Source organism: Choloepus didactylus, chromosome 3 (assembly GCF_015220235.1).
Source record: "Choloepus didactylus isolate mChoDid1 chromosome 3, mChoDid1.pri, whole genome shotgun sequence".
Taxonomy (NCBI): Eukaryota; Metazoa; Chordata; class Mammalia; order Pilosa; family Megalonychidae; genus Choloepus; species Choloepus didactylus.
This window is the reverse complement of record NC_051309.1, coordinates 43,561,302-43,580,658: the sequence shown is the minus strand read 5'-3', so window position 1 is coordinate 43,580,658 and position 19,357 is coordinate 43,561,302. Positions and strand designations below refer to the sequence as shown.

Sequence of the window (19,357 nt, the reverse complement as noted above, 5' to 3'; positions counted from 1 at the left end):
ATTGAAATATTAACTCCAAGGGCACACAATGAAAGTACTGAGATACGTTAAGACACGAACAACAAATATTTGCCAACAACAGTCCTAGGAGTTTCATATACCTGAAAACTCACTGGCATCCTGGCACTGGAACATTTCATTCTAAATGTTCTAGGTTCAGTAAAACTCTGGCTGTATATTTTCTGTCAGTTTCCATTCTTAAGTTTATGTTTCATGAGTTTCTTGAATTAATATTGGTCTTCATTTATGTAACTTTTAAGGATTTCCAACTAATTTTTAACTGTCCAGTTAAATTATAGACTGGGAAAACTGGTTTTCCTCTCCCTCTCTCTCCACCTTCTACTTTTAATAAATAGCTTTCCTCAGAAGTGAACACAGCAACTCCATTATTCCAAGAATCTGCAAATTCTATCTGAAAGCAATTACATTATATGTAAATTATTTTCAATTGACAACACTCTTCCCTTCCCCAATTTGAAACCATTTGTTTATATGGTAAATACCCATTAAGGATTAAAGCAAACAGTTTATCAGACAGCAGCATCTGTCTTCCTACATGCTACTCTGGCATACTTCTTAACCAAGGTAATTACATTTGAAAACCAGGGATGGTAGATGAGAATTTAAGATGAGAGAGAGAAAAAATAATTAACAAGGTGGGGGGAAAAGGTGAATAAGGAGAAAAGATGGTGGGGGGTGAGGGACGGAATGGAAGTTCCCCATTGAAACCATACTCGAGGGTTTTTTTTTTTTCCTCTCTGCAACACAGGGTGGTATTGCCCTGTGTGGCAGGCTCACATGGAATGTGGGAATATGGGAAGACAGACATGTGAGTGACATTTCTGGCCCGAGAACCTTGCATATACATATATACATATATTTGTGAACTTTTGTATTATATTGTTCATATCAGATTGACTTGTGACTCACTTCCCAACTCATCAAGGCCCCCACTGCATGGTGGAGAGTTGCTCAGGAGCAGAGAAATACAGGGAGAAGGGACCCTATCGCACGTCAGTGCCTTGCTCAGTCTTTTTACATTTAGCCGTAGAAAGCAAATGCACCAGTGTTCATTGGTCCATTTTCTGTATTTAAATTTTTTTAAATCTTTCTCCTCCACTTAAAATTAGTGCATAGACCCCCTTTATCTAGTGTATGGATGAGTAGAAAAATGGGGATAAAAACTAAAGGACAAATGGGGTGGGATGGGGGGATGATTTGGATGTTCTTTTTTCACTTTTATTTTTTATTCTTGTTCTGGTTCTTTCTGATGTAAGGAAAATGTTCAGAGATAGACTGTGGTGATGAATGCATAACTATGTTATCATACTGTGGACAGTGGATTGTATACCATGGATGATTGTATGGTGTGTGAATGTATTTCAATAAAACTGAATTTAATTAAAAAAAAAAAAGTGCATAGACCGGGGATGAATCTGGACCCAGCATCGTGGGATTGAGAACATCTTCTTGAGCAAAAGGGGGATAGGAAATGAAACAAAATAAAGTTTCAGTGACTGAAAGATTTCAAATGGAGCCGAGAGGTCACTCTGGTAGACATTCTTATGCACTATATAGATAACCCTTTTTAGGTTTTAATGTATTGGAATAGCTAGAAGTAAATAACTGAAACTATCAAACTCCAACCCAAGTAGCCTTGACTCTTGAAGATGAGTGTATAACAATGTAGCTTACAAGGGGTGACAGTGTGATTGTGAAAACCCTGTGGCTTGCATTCCCTTTATCCAGTGTATGGATAGATAAGTAGAAAAACGGGGACAAAGAACTAAATGAAAAATAGGGTGGGATGGGGGGGATGATTTGGGTGTTCTTTTTTATTTTAATTTTTTCTTCTTATTCTGATTTTGGTGTAAGGAAAAGGTTCAAAAATAGATGGAGGTGATGAATGCATAACTATATGATGGTACTGTGAACAGTTGATTGTACATCATAGATGATTGTATGGTATGTGAATATACCTCAATAAAACTGAATTTAATTAAAAAAAAAAAAAGAAAAAAACCATGGGACTACACTACACAGTGAACCCAAAGTTAAACCATGGACTAATAGTTAATAGTACAATTATAAAAATGCTATCATCAATTCTAACAAATGTTCCACACTGGTGCAAGTTGTTAATAATAGGGTGGTATATGGGACTCTTGTATTTTATGCTTGACTGTTCTATATTCCGTAAACCCACAGCTTCTCTAATGAATTAATTAAAAAAAATCAGTGCATAGAAAAGCCACCATTAGATTAGCAGATTAAAGATAGTGATCAGTTATTTAATAGTTAGTACAAGTTATTATGTGCTAGCCTCTGTTTTAGGTATTCTGCATATTTGGATTATATTTATATATCATTTAATGCTCTAATAACAACCATATGACATTGTTATTTTGTTATTCCTGTTTTCCAGTTGAGGGAATTGAGGCTTAGGAGAGTAAGTCACCTGCCTGAAGTCACACAGCTAGTAAGTGGGTTCTGAACTCAGGCATCCAGCTCCAGTGTACGCGAGCTTAACCACTGGAGTGCTCGGCCCCTCAAAATACCTTCAAATAAAGGGCATCTGAAAACTGCCTTCATGTTCAGGTCGCATATATATGCTACTTCCTGGTAGCATAAAATCTCCACCAAATTCCTGAGATAGTATAGTAGAAGCTATGCCTATTGGCCTATAAATATTATTTTTTTAAAAACCTCTTCCAAGTAGGAAGGCAAAAATTAAATACAAGAGAAACAAAAGCCTTCGCATTCACATCTGACAAATTTCCATGGGGTAAAACAGTTGTATTTTGGTGCTAGGATTTGCAATCAATGTAGTCCATCAGCAATTGGAGTGGCTTTTCCCCTTAACATCTATAATGCCTGAGATGAGTACTGGAAATGTCAGCTCTCCAAGTCACAGCTGGCATATCCATTCTTTACTGGGCTCCTTTTGGTCACACAGACACAGACTCAGACCATACTCTGACCATTTGTACACAGTTCCAGATGCAGGCAGACCTCAAAAGCTATACAGTTAAATATCAATAGATAAATGGTGACAATGTCCAAAAGCAATTTGGTGGTAGTTACATATAAGAATAGTTTTTTGTTTTGTTTTATTTTGTTTTGGTAGCTTTATCCTACCATGTTTCTTATAAAACACGGCCCCTTCCTTCCTTCCTTCCCTCCTTCCAACATTTTTTTCACCAGTGCTAGGTACTGAGGATGACAACATAAAGTAAGAGTCCTTGCCTTTGAAAAGCTCTAATTATAGCTAATGAAATAAGGGTATAAACTATGTAAATGTTGCACTTTTTCTACTACATTTCAAATAGTGCAGAAGGATGTGAAAATAGCCTAAAAATATCTAAAGTCACTTCATAATAAAATGTAAAGTTTACTTTTTCTGTCGTTAAGGGACCTCCCTCAGAAGATCTCATTTCTAATGGAGTCTTGCAGTGACTGACAAAAAAATGCAGTAGGTAAAATGTACAAATACCTACCACAGAATGACCCAGGTTCCTTCTCATACCAATGAACTCATGGTTCTTCCTTTCTTTTTCAAGATTTATAATAAAGAATTAAGCAATTGGGTATTAGGGCTTGTTAACCTTAACCATACTCCTTGCTAGAAGGACTAGCTCATTAAACGTATCAGTTTTGTTTCTCACTATATACAAAAATAAAAATATATAAAAAGTCCAAGTCTCATTAGTTAGAAAGCTAGATAAAAGAACAACTTTTAAACATTTAATGCATAAAAAGAAAATGCATTTCCTGGATTAAAGCTGCATTTTAATGCATACTGTCTACAAGTGGTTTCCCACTGGAAAGTTCACTTCCTTTTTTTATATTTTCTCATGAAGAGCCTATGATTGTCAGGTTATTATTGTGATATTTCAAAACATTCTTAACTTCATAAATAGCCCCTCATTCAGCTTAAACATTTGTATAAGAAAGTGACCCATGGTTTATTCCATGTTAGAAATTTTCCTGCCCAGCTACTATTTCACTGTAATTACTGCCCTGAGATACTGGTCAGTAAAGTACAAGAACATCACATTAAATGGGATCTGGTTTTCTCTGTGGTAGCAGATAGTGCCTCATAGTTGCAACCAAAACGACTAACATTATCCAAATAAAATCAAAAGGTCACACCTAAAACTGAAGTTAATACTTGAATGTGCCATGTGATTTCAGAAACTTTGTTTCAGGATAGGCAATTTGTCACTTTTCTTACAGAGACCTATAGTACTCTGATATATTACCATTTGACAGACTGCCAGAAGGTAATAATAGAACACATTCTGTAGGGCAGGCACTCATGTATAATATGATGTTGTAATAATAAGAGCATACTATTACTACATAGTGAGTACTTACAAACTACTAATATTGCTTGAAACTGGGGAAAAAAGAACATTTGCATACCATCATAGATAGTACATAAACTATTATTTGGGAAAGTTTACCTCCAAAGTCATGAATTCAAGAAACTAAATAAATGCAAAATACCTTTTGCACCCATATTTTAGAGGTTTTTTTAAATGATTTTTTTTTTGTTAGAGAAGCTGTAGGTTTACAGAAATATCATGCATAAAATATATAAAATAGAGTCCCCATGGTACATTTGTTACAATTCATGAAAGAACATGCTTATAATTGTACTATTAACTATAGTCCATCATTTACAATAGGGTTCACCGTGCTGTACAGTTCTGTGCGTTTTCTTTTAATTTTTATTCTAGTAACATGTGTATGACCTAAAATTTCCTGCTAATCACATTCACATATATAATTCAGTGCTGTTAATTACAGTGTTGTGCTACCATCACCATCATCAATTACCAAACTATTTATCCATTCATCAGTAGATGGACACTTGGGTTGCTTCCATCTTTTGGCAATTGTGAGTAATACTGCAGTGAGCATCAATGTACAAATATATGTTCAAATTCCTGCTTTCAACCTTATGGGCATATACCTAGAAGTGGAATTGCAGGGTCATATGGTAATTCTATACTTAATTTCCTCCATATCCACTCTAATTCTTATATTTTCCTTTTTTTTTTTAATAGTAGTCATTCTAGTGGGTGTGAAATGGCATCTCATTGTAGTTTTGATTTGCATTTCCCTGATGGCTAACAATGTTCAGTATTTCTTCATGTGCTTTTTGGTCATTTGCATATCTTCTTTGAAGAAGAAGGCTTTTACCGATTTTTAATAGAGTTTTTTGTCTTTTTATTGTTGAGTTGAAGGATTTTATTAATATATTCTGTACAGCAAACCTTTATTGAATATATGGTTTCCAGATATTTTCTCCCCTTGTGTGGGTTGTCATTTTACTTTCATAATAAAGTCCTTTGATGCAAAGAAGTTTTTAATTTTGTTGAGGCCCTATTTATCTATTTTTTCTTCTGTTGCTTGTGCTTTGGGTGTAAAGGCTAAGAAACCAAGGGCCTAAAGATGCTTCCCTAAATTTTTTTCTAAGAATTTGATAGTTCTGGCTCTGATATTTAGGTTTTGATCCATTTGATTTCTGTATATGGTATGAGGGAAGGCCACCTTCATTCTTTGGCAAATGGAGATCCATTTTTTCCAGCACCATTTGTTGAAGAGAGTATTCCCAATTGAGTGTTCTCTGCCCCCTTGTCAAAAATTAGTTGGCCATAAATGTGAGGGTTGATTTCTGAAATCTAAATTTGATTCCATTAGTCCATATATATTTGTTACAGTGTTTATTTTCAGTTAAACATTTGGATTATGTGAATTCTAATCCTGAGAGCACTTTTATTTAAGAATTCAAGTCAATAGATTTTTAAGTCTTAAAATATAATTTGAACATGTTAATTACTTTAAAAAGGGCCAGACATAGGCTGTGGGACCGTTTGCAGAACAGTTTGAAAGCTCAGGAGAGGCGGTGATGTGAGGAGAAAGGTAGAAAGGGGTAGTTTCCCCAAAACTTTACGGATCTGTGCTTGAATTTCTTTCCTTCAACTATTTCAACCAATGTGCATTTCTCAATGACAGTGGTTTTATTCTGTTAATAGTGGCTATAGCAAAACCTGCAATAAGTAAGAAAGTAGCAAAGGAAGACAGAGCCTGGGCTTTGTCATCAGATGGACTTGAGTTTGAATTCTGTGTGACCTTGGTCAAGTTATTTAATCGCTCTGAGTGGTTAAGTCGTGGTCTTAAAAAAAGGGGCAAAGTAGCAAACATTTGTCAAACCCTTATTAAACCAAGTGGTGTTGTTACAAGCACTTGGTATATATTATCTTATTTATCCCTTAGAGTGACTTTTGCAGATAAGGAAAATGAGGACCTGAGAGCTAAAGTATCTTACCAAGGTCATACAGCTACCCAGTTAAAGAAATACTGGATGTGCAGTGGCATATTACCTTTCTCTGAAATTATAAATGATGGCAATCAGCAAGGTGTTCTGCTCATAGAAGATGCTAAAATGGATTTTGATTTTCATAATTTCATTATTTAACTTAATACCATTGTGTGTGTATAGTGTTATTATTATATTTGTCTGGCAGACAGCAGGTACTCAATTGATGTTTGAATGAATGAGTGAATGAATGCATGCATGGACACATAGTGTTTGACCATCTATTCCATCATTTTGCTTAAAGGGTATGGGGGTTGACTTTAGTATTAACTGACTGTGTTCCAGGAGCACATGTTTAGTGATGTCTTTTAAAAAAAAAAGGTGTGATTTTTTTTTTTACATGTGGCTATTACATTATTGAAGAAACTAATTGTGACATTTGAAAAAAAGTCCAAGTCTTAAAAACCAGCATTTTTCAAGGGTCCATGAGGTAGAGGAATCTGAATTCAAATGAGATGCTTCCACAGCTTGTCTGGATTTAGAAAGTGGTATTTGTGTGACCCAGGCCTGTCGGTTTGCCTGTGATGACAAATCAATTAAATAACAGAATAAGTCGGAAAGGGCTTTGTGGTGGTGGTGGTTTGGTTTGAAAATTTAAATTGACAGGTCCTCAACCAAATTAAATGAGTAGTTTGGTATCACAGAGACACAACCTTGGACCCTTGTATGTTAACGCATTTCTGTCTTGATAACTTTGACTTTAAGAGTCAGATCAAGACACCAAGCCCATTTTGGGGTGGGTGGGTGGGTGCAGAGATTATAAAATAATAATTTCTCCTCCTATTATTTAATTAGTATTTACTATGTGCAAGTATATAATCTCAGTTTACAGTTTTGAGGAAGTCAGATTAGATCAGTACTTGTAAACAGGAGGCAATCCCCCGCCCCTAGGCATCTGCAATATCTGGAGAGACACGGGGTTGTTACAGCCAGGGTGGGGTGGGGAGTGATTCCGGCATCTAGTGGGTATTGGACAAGAAATGAGAATGCTACAAAATATCCTGCAGCACACAGAGCAGCCCCCCAACACACTGAATTATCCTGACGAAAATGTCAGTAGGACCAAGGTTGAGAAACTATGGATTAAATGACTACCTGAGATCCCTTTGCAGGCCAAATTTTGGGATTTTATGAAATTAGATCATGTATGCACAAGAATTTTACAAATTGCAAAACACTATATAAATTAAAGCTGCTCTGATGTGATATAAGCCATTACCGTTCCTCCTTCTTCCTTCTTCTTGGTATGTGCCTGCCTGTCAGCCTTTCTGTTCCTTGCCAGGTCCCTCAAAGGCATAGGCCAAAGGAGCCAAGATAAAGAGAGAAACCAGAAGTCCCTCCTATGCTTGTTCATTGCTTTGGGGAAACGTTGGCCCAGGAGGCATGTACGCATCTGCCCAATATGCAGGTGTTGTTTTCAGGAGTACCCCCATCAACCTGTTCTGTTGAGAAAAAAGTATAAATGTGTAATGCTTATTTAAAGGAAACAAGATAAAGAGCAAGAAAGATTCCTATAGGGTATTTGTGGGTTGCCAAACAGCAGTAGAAAATTTCCCCATTCCACCCTTTTGGGCTTTACACTTTTTGTGGTATGCAGCCAGTATCCTGAGAACCCACAGTAAAACGCCTCAATTTCAGGGACGTGTTGATGATGTGCCTGAGAAAACTGATCCTCTTGGCTTTGTGTCTATTTATCAAACACAATAATTCATTGAATGATGTCCTTTGCCATAACAAAATCTGTACAAGCATCAACACAGATTAAGACCCATAATTAATTAACTCTTCTCAGATTTAGCCAGGAATGGGCAGGCAGAAGGCATGGCCCAGAATTACCTTATTCCATTGCCTCGTCACCTTTTCAGGAGTTTACCTAATTAAAAATAAGTCACCTAGGCCAAAAGGGGAATGCAAAATGAAACAACAAAGTTTTAGTGGCTGAGAGATTCCAAATGGAGCTGAGAGATCACTCTGGTGGACATTCTTCTGCACTATATAGATAACCCTTTTTAAGTTTTAATGAATTTGGAATAGCTAGAAGTAAATACCTGCAACTATCAAACTGCAACCCAGTAGCCTTGACTCTTGAAGACGATTGTATAGCAATGTAGCTTATAAGGGGTGACAGTGTGATGGTGAAAGCCTTGTGGATCACACTCCCTTTATCCATGGATGCATCGATGAGTAGAAAAATGGGGACAAAAAACTAAATGAAAAGTAGGGTGGGGGGGATGGTTTGGGTGTTCTTTTTTACTTTGTTTTTTTATTCTTATTTTCACTTCTCCTGGTACAAGGAAAATGTTCAAAAAATAGATTGGGGTGATGAATGCACAACTATATGATAGTACTGTGAACTGATTGCACACTTTGGATGCCTGTATGGTATGTAAATATATCTCAATAAAATTGAATTAGAAAAAAAAAGTAAGTCACCTAGGGACTTTTTTGTGTCCAAAGGCCATATCTTCAAATAACATAAGGTTGCTGGCTGAGACCAAAAAAGAGCCTCTGCTTCAGAATCTTCAGCTTACTAGTTGGGCCCCAGGTAAATTCCCAGTATGCCTCCATTTAGAGCAGAACTCCTTTTCCACTTTGCATCTCTGAGGTAATAGACACATCCGGTGCCAGAGGTCTGCCTGCTGGTGGGAGTGAGCTCTCTGCTGTTTACTCTAATGGGTGGTGGTGACTTGGCACAGGGCAGAAGATAAATGCTCAGGGTAAGGCCAAATCTTCAAAACTTTTTGCAGATGCTGGTCTTCAACTTTTTTTCCTGATTTGTGGCAGTATCTTCCTTTACAAAATAATTTTTCTGTAAACTACAAGGTCATTCTAAACCTCTGCCATAAGCACCTCTCCACAAGCCTTAATTCTTTAAAAACGAAGAAGAAAGAAAGAAAAATTGATAACTTTTTAAAAACTCAGTTTTTGCCAGACATTGCCAGTTCCCTGCACACATTATCTCATTTAAAACTGGACCCAATCGTCTGATGTAGATGCTGTTACTAGACCCATCTTATAGATGGGGAAATGGAACAGAGGTAATTTGCCTCATGTCACATGGCTACTAAGCAGCACACTTATGATCTGAATTCAGTTTCTTTGACTTCAAAGTCTTGGTATGTACTTTTTAATATCTGTACTGTATGTATTAGGTAATACTTAAGCCGTGGCTGTAAAATTAAAGTCAAAAATTTTATGGTATGAATAAAGAACATCAAAATAAAAATCTAATTGCAAACAGGGATCGAATTACCTCTTGAATAAACACATTCTAAAACCTTTCAATGAATTAAAATTCCAGCTAATAGAAGACACTGTTCCCCCACCGAACAGATCTTCAAATTGCAATTTGTCAGCAGATCAGGAAATAAAACTTCAAAGAATTCAAAATTGCATATTCATCTCCAATATACACACACACACCTTAAACTCTGAACCAAAAATTAATAGCTTGAATAATTCTAGATTAAACTCGTGCCCTATTTTTTTTTTTTTTTTTTTTTGGATTTTACAATCTTTTTATTTCATACTACTGAGCAAAACAGATCTATGGCAAGGCCTGTGATTATGGCTAAAAACATTTCTTAAACTAACAACTCTTTGGAATTAAATTATTAAAAATACTAGGTTAAAATGAATAAAAAAAATACTAGTATAAAGTCCTTGCACTAATGTCCTACTCTTAGAAAGAATATTTTACATTTATATCATCAACACTGATGTTTTGCTGATTTTGTTTTTTTTTTAATCTTCATTTTATTGAGATATATTCACATACCACGCAGTCATACAAAACAAATCGTACTTTCGATTGTTTACAGTACCATTACATAGTTGTACATTCATCACCCAAATCAATCCCTGACACCTTCATTAGCACACACACAAAAATAACAAGAATAATAATTAGAGTGAAAAAGAGCAATTGAAGTAAAAAAAGAACACTGGGTACCTTTGTCTGTTTGTTTCCTTCCCCTATTTTTCTACTCATCCATCCATAAACTAGACAAAGTGCAGTGTGGTCCTTATGGCTTTCCCAATCCCATTGTCACCCCTCATAAGCTACATTTTTATACAACTGTCTTCGAGATTCATGGGTTCTGGGTTGTAGTTTGATAGTTTCAGGTATCCACCACCAGCTACCCCAATTCTTTAGAACCTAAAAAGGGTTGTCTAAAGTGTGCATAAGAGTGCCCACCAGAGTGACCTCTCGGCTCCTTATGGAATCTCTTCTGCCACTGAAGCTTATTTCATTTCCTTTCACATCCCCCTTTTGGTCAAGAAGATGTTCTCCGTCCCACGATGCCGGGTCTACATTCCTCCCCGGGAGTCGTATTCCACGTTGCCAGGGAGATTCACTCCCCTGGGTGTCTGATCCCACGTAGGGGGGAGGGCAGTGATTTCACCTTTCAAGTTGGCTTAGCTAGAGAGACAGGGCCACATCTGAGCAACAAAGAGGCATTCGGGAGGAGGCTCTTAGGCACAACCATGGGGAGGCCTAGCTTCTCCTTTGCAGCAACCGTCTTCCCAAGGGTAAAACCTGTGATAGAGGGCTCAACCCATCAAACCACCAGTCCCCTATGTCTGTGGTCATGTTAGCAACCGTGGAGGTGGGGTACCTATTTTTTTTAAAATTCAGTTTTACTGAGCTATATTCACATACCATACAATCATCCATGGCATACAATCAGCTGTTCACAGTACCATCATAGGATTGTGCATTCATCACCGCAATCACTTTTTAACATTTTGCTTACACCAGAAAGAATCAAAATAAGATTAAAAATTAAAAGTAAAAAAGAACACCAAATCATCCCCCCATCCCACCCTATTTTTCATTTAGTTTTTGTCTCCATTCTTCTACTCATCCATCCATACGCTGAATAAAAGGAGTGCAATCCACAAGGTTTTCACAATCACAGTGTCACCCCTTGTAACCTACAATTGTCTTCAAGAGTCAACGCTACTGGGTTGGAGTTTGGTAGTTTCAGGTATTTACTTCTAGCTATTCCAAGACGTTAAAACCTAAAAAGTGTTATCAATATCGTGCATAAGAATGTCCACCAGATTGACCTCTCGACTCCATTTGTAATCTCTCAGCCACTGAAGCTTCATTTCATTTCATTTCACACCCCTCTTTTGGTCAAGAAGATGTTCTCAATCCCATGATGCCGGGTCCAGATTCATCCCCGGGAGTCATATCCTGTGTTGCCAAGGAGATTTACATCGCTGGGAGTGAGATCCCACGTAGGGGGGAGGTCGTGCCCTATTTTTGATCCTAGCTAAAGACTGATTGTTTGTAAACATTGGAAATATTTTCTGATGTTCCCCTTGCCCTCTAGAAGTTAAAATGTTAATGAAAGTTACTCTGAACTAATACTAAAAAGGGAATTCAAAGCCTTATTTCTGCTGTAAATCTATTAATCCTACAATTTTATTTTAACGTCAAACTTGACCTAAATCAAAGAACAAAAATTCTAGTTAACAGATCAGAGTAATAACTTGATTTGAAACTCTATTTTTCTCTGCTTCTGTCTTATATCCCAAATCAAGAACAAACCATGGTTTCTTTCAAATATATTGCCATGTTTGTTTAATGTTATCAGCCTTCTGTGAAGACCTGAGTGTTTTTAGTTTGTGCATAGATGGTGGTGTGGTGGGAGGGCACTGCCTCAGAGGATTTGGCATTCACACGGATGACTGAACCTTTTGTATCCAATGCAGCAAGTCTTTTCAGGTTCCTTTTGAAAACGCTCTGCAAACTGCTACAGCCAAGGGTCAGGTGAGATACAGGCTTACACTTGGATGCCTAAGCTTCAGAACCAGTGGAGAATCACACTGCCAGATGGCTTACCTGCTGTGAATGGAATCTGGGAGACTCTGAAATGCCAGTCTGCACCAGCACCCAAAGGCTTCTCATAGTGACTGTTTTAAAGTGGCCTGGGACAACCTCTTGCCTGTTTTCCTACAAACACTGAATCTTATATAGGGGCAAGATTATTGCCTCAGGTTCAAATTTCTTAAACTATCATTTCTTGAATGCTTAGTGCTGGGTTCTGCACTAGGAGATTTATATGCATCACTTCACTTAATCCTTACCACAACCCTACAATGAGAATCATTTAGGGACAGCTAGGGACAGATGGTAAACCAAGTGTCCGGGTTTGAAAACCAGCTCTGATGCTCATTAACTGAGAATGTACTTAATCTCTCTGTGCCTCAATTTCCTTATTTCTGTAAGAGAAATCCTAGTAATATCCCATACAGATAGTCTAAGGATTGGAATGAGTTACCAATGCAAAGTTTTCAGCATTTTACAGAAGAGACTATTTGAGGCTCAAAGAGGTTAAGTGACTTTTCCAATCATAAAGCTGGTAAGGAGAGCCAAGATGTGAACCTAGTTCTGACTCCAGAAACTGTGCATTTATTCAACATCCTAGAAAGATTATTAGACTACCCACTCCTTCTAAAAATGGTCACATGTTGAATGGACAAAATTGTGTAATCTTATGCAATTTATCCAGAACTTAAAAAAAAAAATTAGTGATAAAGTCCAACTTCTGAAGTTTACTTTTACATCATTATCTCCACAACTTTTTTACTCCAAGTATGAATCTTGTCAATCAACAGATAATATTTCTCACTACTCCTTAGACAATCACCCCTTTTTTTAAAAAGGGTATTCTCAACTAATTTTTAATTCCCATGGTGGCTGGGCTTTTAACTTGGGGAACTATAGCCTTATTAAGAACAAAATTATTAATATTGAGGTACAACCTTTTTACTGATCATTGAGTTTGAGAATGAAATGGATTAATGCTCAACTGTTTAGTATGTGAAGCACAGTTCAGTTAACTTGCTTCACTTAACTCAGAGGTAAGCTCCATAAGAACAAGGATCATCAGTAGCTAGCACAGTGCCTGACACACAGTGAGTGCTCAATAAATGTTTATTGAATGAATGAAGACAAACCTTTTCTGTCTCTTTTGAAAGCAGTACAAATTATTCCTCACGTCTAAGTGTTAGGAGCTGAGCCAACAATCTTTATTAGATATCTCTTCCTCCAGGTCTCAAAAATGTGACCATAGGAGTTTAGTGGTAAATAGCTTAGCATGAAGGAAAAAAACAACTCAAGAAGCATGTCTTTAAAATATCTTAGAGTTTAAAAATTGGTCCTGAAATTATCTTTATTGCTTAGCATAGTAAATGGAAGGAAACATAACTGTTATACTTAGCAGTGGGAATCTATGTTAATTTAGCTTTCTTAATATTCCGTGATCCCCTAGAGCAGGGGCCAACAAATTTTTCTATATAGGGCCAGACAGTCTTTTAGGCTTTATAGGCCGCACAGTCTCTGTCTCAACTACTCAACTCTGCCATTGGAGTGCAAAAGCAGCCATGGACAATACATTTTAAAAATGGACATAGCTGTGTTCTGGTAAAACTTTATTTACAAAAATAGTTAGTGGGTCATTTTTAGTTTTCCACCTCCTAGCCTCAGTCATATATAATTGTAATAAGTTAACCCTTCTGTTATGTCACTGAGAGAAGGGTCATATTAGGCATAATGTTCCCCTTTTTAAGGCATTAAATAAGTCATTTATCTTTTAATATATCTAAGCTTTTAGCCTTGAGAATTCATTGACCAGCATATGATATAATTTATTTAACTGTGGTATATTAGACATAAAGATGAAGAGAACAGCGTTTGTAGACTATTAAGATTTTCTTAAATGTGTTAAACTGATTCAATGCAGCTTTTTTTAACGACTTCTAATAAAATGCTAATTTTACTGGATCTTGTTTTTGCCCTTTTGGTAACTTTAAGCCTTCTCACTGCTTTTTCTTTTTTTAATATAATTTTTTATTAGCAAAGTTGTAGATTTACAGAAAAATCATGCAGAAAATACAGAGTTTGCTCATACCCCTCCTATTATTAACAATTCGGATTAGTATGGTGCCTTTGTTACAACTGACAAAAAATATTATTATTGTACTATTAACTGTAGCCTGTAGTTTACATTAGAGTTCACTGTGTTGTACAGTCCTGTTTGTTGTGTTTGTAAAATTTTGATTCTAGTGACATTTACAACTTAAAATTTCCCCTTTTAACCATTCAAATATATAACTCGGTGCTGGTTAATTACATTCACAATGTTGCGCTACTACATTAATTTTTAGGCCTATATTTGTAGTTTGTACAAAAGGCACAATTAACTTAGTTACTAAATGAGTGAATGCCTGGTGCAAATTAGATTTATGTATGTGTGTATGTATACATATATGTTTGTATTTATTCGTCTCGTAGCTTCAATATTATGTGACATGGCTTGCAGTTTAAACAATAAGATGAACAATAGAAATAACTAAATTCATGGCATTGGGAACATAGAAGAAGACTAAAAAAATGAAACTATAGCCAAAATTAGAAAAGTTTGAGAGCGTCTTATAATGGCCTATACAATTATTAAAACTGGAGTAAAGAATTCAATCTGGAACTTCCTCATAGCTAAAGGAAAAAGGGAAACAGGGCCAGTAATATGAAGAACTCTTGGCCAATAGATGCAAGAAATAATCTAACTATTTTGAAATTTTTAAAGAGAGAATTATGTTACAACAGCAGAGCCTAGAATGAAAAAAAAAGCATAGATGAAATTAGTGGGGTTCGAATTGGGATGCTTTCCATTATAATCTGACCATTATAAGACTGGTTTTTGTTTTTGGGGGGGGTTGTTTGTTTGTTTGAGTGGGGGTGGTGGTGGAATATGGCAGTTTCAAAGTAGAATTAGGAAAACCACTCATGGCTGCATATCTCAGCAGAACAATATGTAAGTTTTGTTCCTTTGGACTTTAGTCAGTGTTTTGTTTAGTACAATACATAGGAACTTGAATTGCTTCATACCTGTTTGTGTATGTACCTGACATTTCCTTCCCATGTTATGGTTTAAAGTACATGTGTTTTTGTACAAATAGCCTTCTTAGGAATAATCTTTACCATCCATTTGAAAGGAGGGAAAGACCTTCATGTTCAAATCTGATTTTCTGTTTCAACTTGAAATTAAAGGAACGAAAGTGTCATCTTCAAAGTTTTACTAGGAAAAAAACCTCATGATCTGTTGTCAAACCAGCTTTCAAGCAGTTGAGCATAGAAAATAAAAAGAATAGGAAGCCACATCAAACAGATGTTTTTAAAGAACTGCGAAAGTTTGTCTTTAAAAATTACTCTAAAATTGAAAGAATTGTTCCAAAGTTATACTCAGAAGTTTAGGTGAACGGTAATCAATAACTGACATTTTTTGAATATTCAGAATGTTCTAGGCACAATTGAAAGTGCTTTGTAGATACTGACTCACTCCTCTAAACAATTAATGAGACTAAATATACTATCACCATTATCCCCATTTTACAGATAGAGAAACTGAGGCATGAAGCAGCTAAGTACCCTGCTATAGGTTACACAACTAGGAAGTGCTGGAGCTAGAATTCACACACAACCATGCAATCTGGCTTCAGAGGCCACATCCTAACCCTCTAAACTATACTGCCTATTTACATTACAGCAAATGAACTAGAAGGATTGTTTTAGCCAATTGGCTAGATATCTCAGGCTCTTTTTGAGTCACTGTAGTTTTGTTTTGCTTTTATTTGTTTGATTTTTTTAGGCGCCCAAACTCACCTTAATTATCCTTGAAATCTCCCTTAGTATTCTTGTATACAATTCCTACCAAGAAATTTTTAAAAACCAAATGATGCTTTGAGAGTTCTATGTGTATCAAATGAAGGGGAACAGCAGGATGTAAATTTTTAAGAAGTCAAGTTTCACCTCTCTCCTTCAAAAAAAAAAAAACTAGAAAAAAAGATGGGCAAGTTTAATTATGGTTATCGTTTGGTGGGAGAATTAAGGGATGGTTTTCTTTCCTGATCACTTTTCTTAATTTTCTATAAAATTTACTTGAATAATTCTAAAAATCAAAAAACTAAACATTTTAAAAAAGGACCATCAGTGCCTTTCATTACAATGTTTTAAGAACATGGAGGAAAGATTGTAAAATGACGTAAAAGAGCATACAAACACATAGTGTGCAGCTCTTAATGACAATCTTACAAGATTTGGGACTGTGCCCAGAGTCCTGTGGTGGCCCAGTTTAGACCTGTCTTGACTAATACAGTAGCCTTTAGCCACACGTGGCTATTTAAATTGAAACTAATTAGAATTAAATAAAATGAAAAATTCAGTTCCTCATTCACACTAGCCACATTTTAAGTGCTCAACAGCCGCAAGTAACTGGTGACCACAGTATTGAATAACTCAGATGAACACTTCCACCATCACAGAAATTCTATTGCTTAGTGCTGTTTTAGAATCTGGAACCAGAAGGCTTGGAATCAAGTCCTAGCACGAGCTGATACTTGCTGTATGTAATAGCAATTTGCTTAACCACTCTGAGCCCATTTCCCCATGGGCAAATTGGGAATAATGATAATACCATTTACCACATACAGAAATTAAGAATATCAAATAAAATAATGCAGGTTGCAGATCTGAAAGCTATATTATTTCACAGGGCTTGAACCTAATCTAGTTCTTTGTGGATTGATTCCAAATTCATGAATGGTTCATACCAAGAATTTTGTCTGAATAACACCATAAAAATCATACTTACCAACTCTTACCAGTTAGAAGGCCAAGTCCTTGACAATAAGGACATTCCATTTCTTCCTGGTAAAAAAAGCTTCAGGATACAGCTCTGTATCTGTTTTGCCTTGTATGCCTATTATTATATAATAACAACTCCTCAAAGTTTTCCTTAACAATCAGAAGTCTTTGCTGTAAATACATTCCTTTAGTTTCATTCCTTTGATGAAAAAGACTGTCTTTAAAAAAAAGGAAAGATAAAGACTGTGTTCTCCAAAGAAATAAATGAGGTAAAATGCTATAACTAAAAGGAAATGAATCTGAGTTTATAGTGCAGGAATTAAGCAAAAGATATTTCCACTCGCTGCCAGCATGTGAGGTTTTCAGCAACAATTACAGCAGATTCTGTATGCTTCAAAGCTGTTGGGGTACTGATGAAGCGGAAGTACTTGTTCACTCTGATTTTTTTTTCCGAGTCACTTCTGGTTTTTCCTGCAAAACAACTTGGCTGTTGTACAGCTGCTGCATTTCCAGAGCTGACTCCATCTTATTTCTCCTTTAACCACCCAACCACCCAATGACCTATTAGAAGCATGACGCTTGTAAGTCTGAAAAAAAAAAAGCAACAGTAGTCAAGTTCCAGCTCAACTTCGTGCAGATCCCACACTTACCTCTGCGCTCTCTTGTGCTTCTCTTAGGTTTCCGCAAGCCGTGGATGCCTGTGACATTATGACCGCAGAGGATTCCACCGCAGCCATGAGCAGCGCCTCGGCCGCCGCCGTGTCCTCGGCCAAGGTGCCTGAGGGCGTGGCGGGCGCGCCTAACGAGGCGGCGCTGCTGGCGCTGATAGAGCGCACGGGCTACAGCATGGTGCAGGAGAACGGGCAGCGCAAGTACGGCGGGCCGCCGCCCGGCTGGGACGGGCCGCACCCGCAGCGCGGCTGCGAAGTCTTCGTAGGCAAAATCCCGCGGGATGTGTACGAGGACGAACTGGTGCCCGTGTTCGAGACCGTGGGCCGCATCTACGAGCTCCGCCTCATGATGGACTTCGACGGCAAGAACCGCGGCTACGCCTTCGTCATGTACTGCCACAAGCACGAAGCCAAGCGCGCCGTGCGCGAGCTCAACAACTATGAGATCCGCCCGGGTCGCCTGCTCGGTGTGTGCTGCAGCGTCGATAACTGCCGGCTCTTCATCGGTGGCATCCCCAAGATGAAGAAGCGCGAGGAGATCCTGGAGGAAATCGCCAAGGTCACCGAGGGCGTGCTCGACGTGATCGTCTACGCCAGCGCGGCGGACAAGATGAAGAACCGCGGCTTCGCCTTCGTGGAGTATGAGAGCCACCGCGCCGCTGCCATGGCACGCCGCAAGCTCATGCCCGGACGCATCCAGCTGTGGGGCCACCAAATCGCCGTGGACTGGGCCGAGCCCGAGATTGACGTGGACGAGGACGTGATGGAGACGGTGAAGATCCTCTACGTGCGGAACCTGATGATCGAGACCACCGAGGACACCATCAAGAAGAGCTTCGGCCAGTTCAACCCGGGCTGCGTAGAGCGCGTCAAGAAGATCCGCGACTACGCCTTCGTGCACTTCACCAGCCGCGAGGACGCCGTGCACGCCATGAACAACCTCAACGGCACCGAGCTGGAGGGTTCGTGCCTCGAGGTGACGCTGGCCAAGCCGGTGGACAAGGAGCAGTACTCCCGCTACCAGAAGGCGGCCAAGGGCGGCGGCGCGGCCGAGGCGGTGGCACAGCCGCCCAGCTACGTGTACTCCTGCGATCCCTACACGCTGGCCTACTACGGCTACCCCTACAACACGCTCATCGGACCCAACAGGGAGTACTTCGTCAAAGGTTAGTGGGACCTCTTCACCTGCGTGGGCCTCCAGAAGCCCTAACTACAAGGCAGGGAGCCCCAGAGTGTCGTGGCAATTACTGAGCCAGGTAGACGCCGAATCCCCCTTGTTTGGGTTTCGGTTCTCAGTTGTGGGTTCCATTCTTTGCTGGCACTTAAAGCCTTTAAGCACTGAGAGAAATACAGACGGTTCCTGTGTATATATGGTGGGCGATAAAATCATGGGGATCGGCAAGGTATTTTTGCATTCTTCCTCGCCAGGGTATCCCATGATTTGGGGCTAGTCTGCTAACCTCTTAGTACTTAGCTTAAAAACTGCTTGCAAAATTAAATCTTTAATATGTTGAGGGTGGGGGCCATTTTTTTTTTTTTTTAATTGGCCAATTAGTCATTGGCTAGTGAAACAAAGCATTATACTGGAAAACAAGATACTTAGGATCTGGGTTTGCTCTCTGATTAACTGGCTTAAGTCAC

At 38.2% G+C, this 19,357-nt stretch overlaps 1 protein-coding gene across 12 annotated transcripts in view; it reads left to right on the top strand.

The window, feature by feature from the left end:
- Positions 1 to 19,357, top strand: part of RBM47 (RNA binding motif protein 47) — a 175,872-nt gene that overhangs the window by 143,740 nt on the left and 12,775 nt on the right. For all 12 annotated transcript variants that reach the window (XM_037829642.1, XM_037829640.1, XM_037829644.1 and 9 more), the window contains one exon: positions 17,723 to 18,882. In XM_037829642.1, coding sequence (XP_037685570.1) covers positions 17,723 to 18,882 — 1,160 coding nt within the window. The remainder of the gene's footprint in view (positions 1 to 17,722; positions 18,883 to 19,357) is intronic.